Source organism: Brassica oleracea, chromosome C3, assembly GCF_000695525.1.
Source record: "Brassica oleracea var. oleracea cultivar TO1000 chromosome C3, BOL, whole genome shotgun sequence".
NCBI lineage: Eukaryota > Viridiplantae > Streptophyta > Magnoliopsida > Brassicales > Brassicaceae > Brassica > Brassica oleracea.
The window spans coordinates 13696957-13705319 of NC_027750.1; the positions used below are offsets into that span (position 1 = coordinate 13696957).

The 8363-nt window shown below is 34.1% G+C and overlaps 1 protein-coding gene across 2 annotated transcripts; it reads right to left on the minus strand.

Annotated features, from left to right (window-relative positions):
* Window positions 1–4345: 4345 nt before the first annotated feature.
* On the minus strand, window positions 4346–8026 carry LOC106334960. 2 transcript variants are annotated; one of them, XM_013773368.1, is made up of 7 exons: window positions 7764–8026; window positions 7524–7635; window positions 6210–6484; window positions 5897–6121; window positions 5751–5810; window positions 5380–5443; window positions 4346–4782 (listed from the first exon to the last, which is right to left on the minus strand). In XM_013773368.1, the coding sequence occupies exons 2-7, from the start codon at window positions 7606–7608 to the stop codon at window positions 4454–4456; spliced, it is 1038 nt and encodes a 345-aa protein (XP_013628822.1). In that variant the 5' UTR covers window positions 7609–7635; window positions 7764–8026; the 3' UTR covers window positions 4346–4453. The 2 variants fall into 2 exon arrangements, with proteins under 2 accessions (XP_013628822.1, XP_013628823.1); XM_013773369.1 differs by having other exon boundaries at window positions 4645–4762.
* Window positions 8027–8363: the final 337 nt, after the last annotated feature.

The window sequence follows — 8363 nt, forward strand, 5'->3', positions numbered from 1 at the left end:
GATGAATGATCAACCTAGACACTTCTACCATGATGAGATAATAATAGAAGGAGATAGAGATTGCAACAAGCCCTCACCTTGGCCTTAGATCTGAGAATGGAAAAGAGAGTAGAACCAGATCTGAAGCTTATAGCTTTCCACGAACCAGATCTACAACAAAAAGAATTGGTGCTACCACCAAAGAATCCGGGATGAGAGATCCAAGATAAAAGAGAACAAAGAGATGGAGCAAACGAGAACTAGGGTTCCTTACCTCACCAGTGACCAGATTTAGAAAGAAGATAAGGAGAGATCTGGACATAGAATTGGATCGGTTCATCGGGGATCTCCAACGGCTTGGCTCCAGCCTTCAGCAAACGGCGAACACCAAGGAGAGAGAGAGACGCAGGCGAGAGAGAAGGAGAGAGAAGAAAAGAGAAACCTTGACGGCTAGGGTTTTCAGATCTCTCTGGAACTCTGCAAGGCTTCGCTCTGATTTCTAATGGGAGAGAAGAGAAGGAAGAGGCTCCTTTTTATAGGAAAAGAAGAGGAACCCCTAGGGTTTACTACACGGGCCAGAAAAGAAGGATAAAAGCTAATGGGCTTTGGTCTAAATCAAGTTAATAATCAAGAAAAACAAAACCATTCCGGTTTGGGAGAACCAGGATGTGACAACGGAGCTGAGTATGACGACCTCTGCAGACAAAGGAGCGAGCTCCGGTTTGGTGACGATGAAAACCAATCTCTGCATCTCCAATGGTAAGAGATACCGCTGTGAATAGAGCGGACTGGTGGCGACTCTTCTACACCGCTGAGAAAGAAGCAAGATCTGGAGCGGTTGATGCTAGTGACGTGACCATGCCGCAATGGAGAAGACGACCAAACGCGACCGTCAAACGTAGTCGCAAACGCGATTTGGAGCGTCAGCGTTTGGCATTTGGCGTTTGGAGATCAGGGACTGCGTTTGGTATTCAAAAATCAGTTTTTACCCAGATTTTTACATGGTTTAATCCAGGTTTATCCTATTAATCCGGTTTAATTTTGAGAACCTATAAATATACATTTTGGAGATGATTAGTAAGGGTTGTAACTTTATATTTTTTGGTGTAAAATTTTATCCGTAGAATTTTTTTTTAACTGTAGTTTTCATTGTTATAGCTTTATAAAACACTAAAATTTTTTTTTTGAAATAAAGCTCTCTATCGCGATTTTTAATTTTTCTGAAATTTTTTGCTATAGGTTTTTTTTTAAAAAAAAACTTGATTGGTTGACATATGACTCTAAACTAAATTTTGATTTTTTTAAGCATCTACATCCACAATCAATCACCCTCTTAATGACAAGAAAATCTCTAAACTACTAAAATTTTGTAATATTTTAATTTCTTTTATTTTAATGAGTATCACTTGGATAATTATATTGAGTTTTACAAGTTATAATAATATTGACTACTACTGAATTAGTTATGATAAGTTTAACTGAGTTATATTGTTTATACCGTTTAATATTTAGTACTACTGAATTAATTATACTGAATTCCATTGAGTTAATAATACCGAATTATATTGAATTCAGATGTAAAAATGACATAAGTTAAAAATATGAAAAATCATTGAAAGGTAGAACGACCGAACTTTAAATCATAGAAAACCCATAAATATCTTTAAATAACTCTAGATCGGAAAAAAAAAAACCTAAACAATAAGAATTTAAAAATCAAAGAAAACCCAGAATTCGCTTTAACAACATTAAATCACTATATCTAGAACAAGAAGAATCATAAATCAAAAACCCAAAAAAATCATAAATCAAAAATGCAGATTTTCAGCCGTTAATTCAGATTGAGCCGCCGCAGTTTGTTTCATCACAGATCCAAGCAGATCCATTGTCCGTCAATGGGTTAAAGATGCCAAGTTTACAAGTTTACTTAAAAAAGTTACAGTTTGAATTTCCTAGAGTAACGTAACATTGAAAGAAAAAGAGAAAAGCTATAATGATATCATCTATATCAACGTAGTTACCAGAGTTTTTGGCTATTTTAACCTTAACTCGTCACTCTCAAATGCAATAAATAACTTTTTGTTATAAACGCATGTTTTTTTCTTTTCTATGTGTTTTCCTTAAAATTGTAACTGAATTTGATTATTACTTTGCTCAACTAGAATCAAGAACATTCAATCCATGACTGATTGTTTGGTTTGTAATCGATATTCGTCGAGGGACTTTAGAATACAATTGTATATATATCAAAACTAGCTACTTAACCGGGCCTCGTGGTCTGGTGGTAAAGGAACCTCGGCTGAGGTGCCCGCCATCACGACTTCGAGCCCTGGCCACAGCGGATTTAACATCCCTTCCGTTGGAGCGCTGGATAATAAATTTATATTTAAATTTATATTTATTTTTAGGAATAAAACTTCTCAACTGTTTTTGAATCGTAAAACTAAATTTAAACTAATATTTATAATGTTTTAACTTCTCAACTTACAAATCATTAATGTTTATAAATTGAAGGATTAAATCATAAAAATTAATTGAGGGTTTTATCAACCAAAGATTTTTTTAAAAAAATAGTAGTTCTAGCTAAGAAACATGTGGTATATAAATTTTGTGAAATTTAAATCAAATTGTTAATATTTCTTTGATTTAAGTTCTTAACCTTTGTCATTTTTCAGCCTATCTATGATTTTTTTTACCATTTGAGTTAATTATTTTCATGTTTTGTTAATGAGAAAGTTGGACACAAATAGTTTGTAATAATCATAGAAAGGTTTGAAAGTTTTATGACATACAAGTTTGTGAGAAAACAAAAATCAACAAATAAATTAAATCATTGGAAAATCCTGAAATCTCAAGATTTACTCAGTGGTACTCTGGGATTTTATGTCCATGTAGACATGGCTATCTTACTTTGGATATTTTCTGTTCATATTTTTTTTCACTTTTCTTTTAGGGAAATTTAAATTAGTAGTTATAGCTATGAAATATTCTTTATATAAAATTTGTGAAATTTAAATTATATTGTTAGTATTTCTTCGATTTAAAATTCTTTTCCAACCTTTGTTGTTTTTCAGCATCTTTATGATTTTCTTACCATTTGAGTTAATAGTTTTCATTTTTTGTTATTAGTTAGAAACCAAATATCAAAAAAATCAATTCAACCATTGGAAAATTCCGAAGTCCCAACATTTACTTAGTGGTATTCATGGATTTATGTTCTTAGAGATCGCCATCTTACTTTGGATAATTTCTTGTCATATTTATTTTTCAGACTTTTCTTTTTGGATTATAAACCTTTTTGTGACTTTTGTTAGGGACAAAGTTTGAAAAGCATATGGTATTCAATTAAATATCTCTAATCTATTTTCACAGTGTTCAGTTCTACTCGATTTGGAATTTCTGTATTTTACATTGAGCTTCGATTAGATAGATTAGCGTATGTAATCTTGATTAATTTGGTTGTGGCGTTTTTTAATTCAAGCTAACAACAAAAATTATACCACCCTAATTGGTATCAATTTTTTAATTCAAGTTTGCCACTTAAAACTTTCATATGTTTTTTTTCTTCTGTCCATCAATTTCAAAAATGTGAAAGGAAACATTTTTACATTTTTTTATTTTCATTTTATAAAACTACCTCTTTAACGTCAAACGCTTCGATCCAGACTATACACCAATGCAAAGTTCATAGATCTGATCATCCAAACCCAAGACATTATTTCAAGTAGTTCGAGATTGTGTTTATTTACAAATTTTAGTACAACAGTTGTATATAAACTTTTTAATATTAGCTTTCTAATGGTAATTAAGGGATAAAATCGATCACATAAAGAACATCAAATAAATATTACTAGGTTAGTTTTGTCATGTGAGTGGGATATGGGTTAGGACTCAGTTAGTAACCATACGAAAAAAAATTCAATAGTTACTATAAGAAAATATTCAGTGGTATATTCACATGTTCATCAAAACCGTTGTAATCATAATACAATCGCTCCTCAAAACCGTTGTTTTTTGAGTGCCCGTTTTCGGAGGAAGTATGGAGAGGCACGATCAGGGGACTGGCAGGTACGGGAATCTCTGCCCAATGGCCTGTTCTGTTGGATTTTTTGGTGGTAGGCTTACAAGACAGCCTCGCAACCTTTCTATTGCGCTACTGCTTCCAAGCAGCAGTGTACGCGATTTGGTATGAAAGGAATGGCCGCAGAGTGGGTGAGACTCCTCCTGCTCGCATGCTCATCTTTTTGGATAAGCAAATTCGAAATAGAATCTCTTTATTGAGAAGGAAAGCTGGAAACAAATATGGTTTGGAAGTAGATAATCTTTTTATTTCCTTCTTCATAAACAGTCTATAGGGTTACTCTTTACACAAAGGTAGCATTAGGTTGTACTAAAGTTTTTGAAGTGATTAAATTTAAAATTATTTCAAAAAAAAAAAAATACAATCTCTCCTCTTACGACATGACTATATTTGTTAGCTACGCGAAGAACCATAGTCTTTCAACTGACGCAAAACATCATACACTTGATGATATGCTTCTTCAGCTCTTCTGGGATGTGGTTTTTGATTTCGTATAGTGGTCAGATAGTAAAACATAATCTCTAACATAACGGGTGTTGGCACGCACGTAAAAGGTCGACTTAGCTCTAGCAAAAGCCTTTGAATCTGCTTCTTAAGGATTCGTTTACCCATGACTTCGTCCAAGCAAAGAAGATCTCTCGAAAGTGGAAGAATGTTGTGATTACCATTTTCCCCAAAGAAATATCCCCATCCCATATAGACCTGGAAACCCAATTTCCTTACTTTTCGAAAAGGAAGGCGAGAAACAGCTTTAATGAAATGAGAGTGTGGTAACTAACGTTTTACCAAAAATTAGGGGTTTAGAAGATTAAGCATGATTATCTTATAGTAATAGTATAATTAAAATAAATTATTTTAATAGCTCATGTGTCGAGTTAGGGGTTTAGTTGATTCATGCATCACTTCTTAATTAATAAACGTTTTACCAAAAATTAGGGGTTTAGTCGGTTAAACAATGATTATCTTGTAGTAATAGTATAATTAAAATAAATTCTATTAATAGCTCATGTGTCAAGTTAGGGGTTTAGTTGATTCATGCATCACTTCTTAATTAATAAACGTTTCATAACAACTCTAATGGACAATAGAATAGAAAAAGATTGAGTCATAATTTTTGACACACGTTGTCCAAGATGTTATTAAATGTTGGCAAACAAACCAAAAGCAAAACAAGACAAGTCAATACTTCTTGACTCGAATCATGTTTTCAAATCCAACAAAAGTACTGAAAGAAGTAACGCAAATGATGTAAAAGAGTATCATGTGGGAAAAGTTTTTCCTTTATTCGAAAGGGAGTGGATACGAAAGAGTTCACTTACGTTCCTTTCTTTTCCCCTGGCTTTGAGCAGTCTTAGAAGCTGGGGTGGGAAGATCACGCATGCTCTGGATATTAACAGGGGAAAAAACAGAACATTAGGAGAAGAAGTATATACAAAAATAAAACTTGGGATACGGTTAGTGCGTTTAATAAAAACCAATAATGTAGAAGTACATAGAAAATATATAAATGTAACTATATATTAAAATATACAAACTTGCATGCGTTTTCTAAAACAACAATATATTCTTTCTATTGGTCAGGTGTGTGAGTTTAGACATGGAACAAGACAAATGGGCACAGAATAAGAACAAGGTTGAAGCAAATGATAACCATATATAGAAAGGAATTAGAATAGTTTATCTTACTTACGTTTGTTTTCTTCATGTTTTCAGCCATCATAAAGATGCGAGTTGACCTGTCTCGAGTACTCTAGAGAGATTAAAGAAATGTAAACAAAATAAGAAGTGGAAGATAAACAATTGAAACACAAAAGAAAACAAGAGAACACAGCTTACAGCATATGTAGCTTCGTTTTCATCCCAGCCAGAGATTCTCCACTTGTTCATGAGAGACAGATCATACAGGTCATATTCATGAGGTGTCCACTTATGCATGCGGGAAAGATCAGGCAAGGGAGTGTTCTGAGGAGGTTTAGAGATTATCCTTCCATGGATGATGCGCTCAAATTTGTGGAATTTACGAGCAGCAGCTGCAGCAGGGGAGTGAAAATCTCTAGCGCCCTGAAAAGAAGAATGGTAAAACAGAGAACATAAGAGATTTTTTCCAGAGTTAAAGAATGTCAATAAAAAGAATTTCATGAGAGTTTACCACATAAAAACTGTCATCATCGCACCATCCACTGATCTGCCATTTCTTGATGAGGTAAGCATCATATTTGGCATACTCTTCAGCTGTCCAAGTAGACATAGACATGAGATTAGGTTTCTTTAAGGTATTTATCCTCTTGAGGCATGGTCCTCCTTTCCTTGAGCAACCTGAGAATGATTCAAACTCTTCAGGAGCTTCATCAGAGCCCTCATCTTCGACCACAGCTTTGCCATTATTATGTTCATCAGCAGTCAATGGACCAAAAGGGACATCACCTGTGACAAAATTACAACAATAAAGATATTATTCAATTGTTTAACATTAGATCATCCAGCTATTCTAATAAATAAGATCAACAGTCGCTTATAGGTACAAGCAAAACAGAGCTAGCAAAACAATACTATAAATAAATGATAACACTAACATTATCTTCATCAGAAGCTAAGGTATATTCAAAAGAAAGATCTGATATTGAAGTTCATATCATCAAGAACAGCAGTCAATAATAAGAATTCGAATGAAAACAAATGTTAGATTCAATAGCTATATCAGAGGTTAATGTTCCGATCTAGCAAACTTGATAAGCTACGAAAACGATCAAGTGCTTGAGATGGAAAACAAACATCATCTTCACCTGAAAGCCAAGGTATATTACTATAAATAGATCTGATATTAAAGATCAACACATCCAAATTCGCAGTACATGTCAAGAACTCGATTGAAATCAAAACAAGGAGAAAGCGGATGTTAGATTCGACGGATAAATCTGAGGTTAATGTTCAGATCTCGCAAACTTGATAAGATCCAAAGACGAATCAGTATTTGAGTAAGAAAACGAACATTAAAACTTCAATCCTAAGCAAGATTAGATGAAATCAAAACTGTAACATCATGATCAGAAGCAGAAAGATACATTCAAAGAATCAGAACAATAACATCATGAAGCGAAGCGTATTACACACGCATCTTTCACAGTAATCTTAGACTCGATGTATATATCAGAGATAAAGCTCCGATCTCGCAAACTTGATAAGTTCCAAAGACGATTCAATATTTGAGACGGAAAACGAATAATAAACTTGAATCCTAAGCTAGAAGGCGATGGAATCATAACAGAAACATATCATGATCAGAAGCGGAACGATAATATCAACGAATCGGAACAATAACATAACGATTCAAAGCAGATTACAAACTAATCTTCCTCAGCAACCTGAGATTCGAGTTTCCGATCAAACAGATGCGAATACGAACCGTCGAGTCCAATCTTAGTCTAGATTCGATGAAGAGAGGTGAGGTTGAGAGAGATCTTACGAGTTCCTGGTGTGAAACCTGGAGGCATTCCACGATACTGCACCGTCTTCCTCTTCTTGTTGTTACGGTTACCTCTCTGAGTCATTGGAGCGAAATTTCGAATTTCGAAAACCTGAGGGGGAAATGAAGATGAAAACGCGTCTTTAACCGCCAATGATCTTTATGCTGAGATTAAATAAGCGTAGCGAAAGTATCGATTAAATTAATTATTTCATTGGCCAAAATGGCTGGGGAACTCACCCATCAACTTCCTGACCAGTATTCGAATCACCACTCTGCCCCGTTTCTTTTTCTTCATTCTATTTTAATTGTACAAAGAAATTTATATGGTGATGGCTTGAGAACTCACTCATCCGCTTCTGGACCTGTGTTCGAATCCACCGCTACGCCCCAGTTTGTTTTTACTCTTCTTTTTCTTCATTTTATTTTAGTTTTACAAAGAAATTTAGATGGGATGGAAGAGAAACGAGAGAGAGAGAGAGAGAAAAAAGAGTTATGTTTCTTTTTTGCTTGGTGAACAAGGGAGATTATAGCGAGTCTAGACACTTTCTTTTATACTACTACAAGATGTTATTATTGTATTTCTTTCTGGATAAACCAACTCCTTACACGTGTCCCTCATGCACCTTTTTTGTTACACTTCCGATACGCATGTAAATTATATTCACCCTTTTCAATACGCGTCTTCTTTTTTCCTATCATGCAATGCAACTCCTTTTAATTACACTTCCAATAAGTGCATGTCATTGGCTTTTATTGGTAACATGTAGTACACTTGATTTATATTGAGTTAATCATATAAATCAAAAATGTTATCAATCATGAATTAGTTTTAAGATT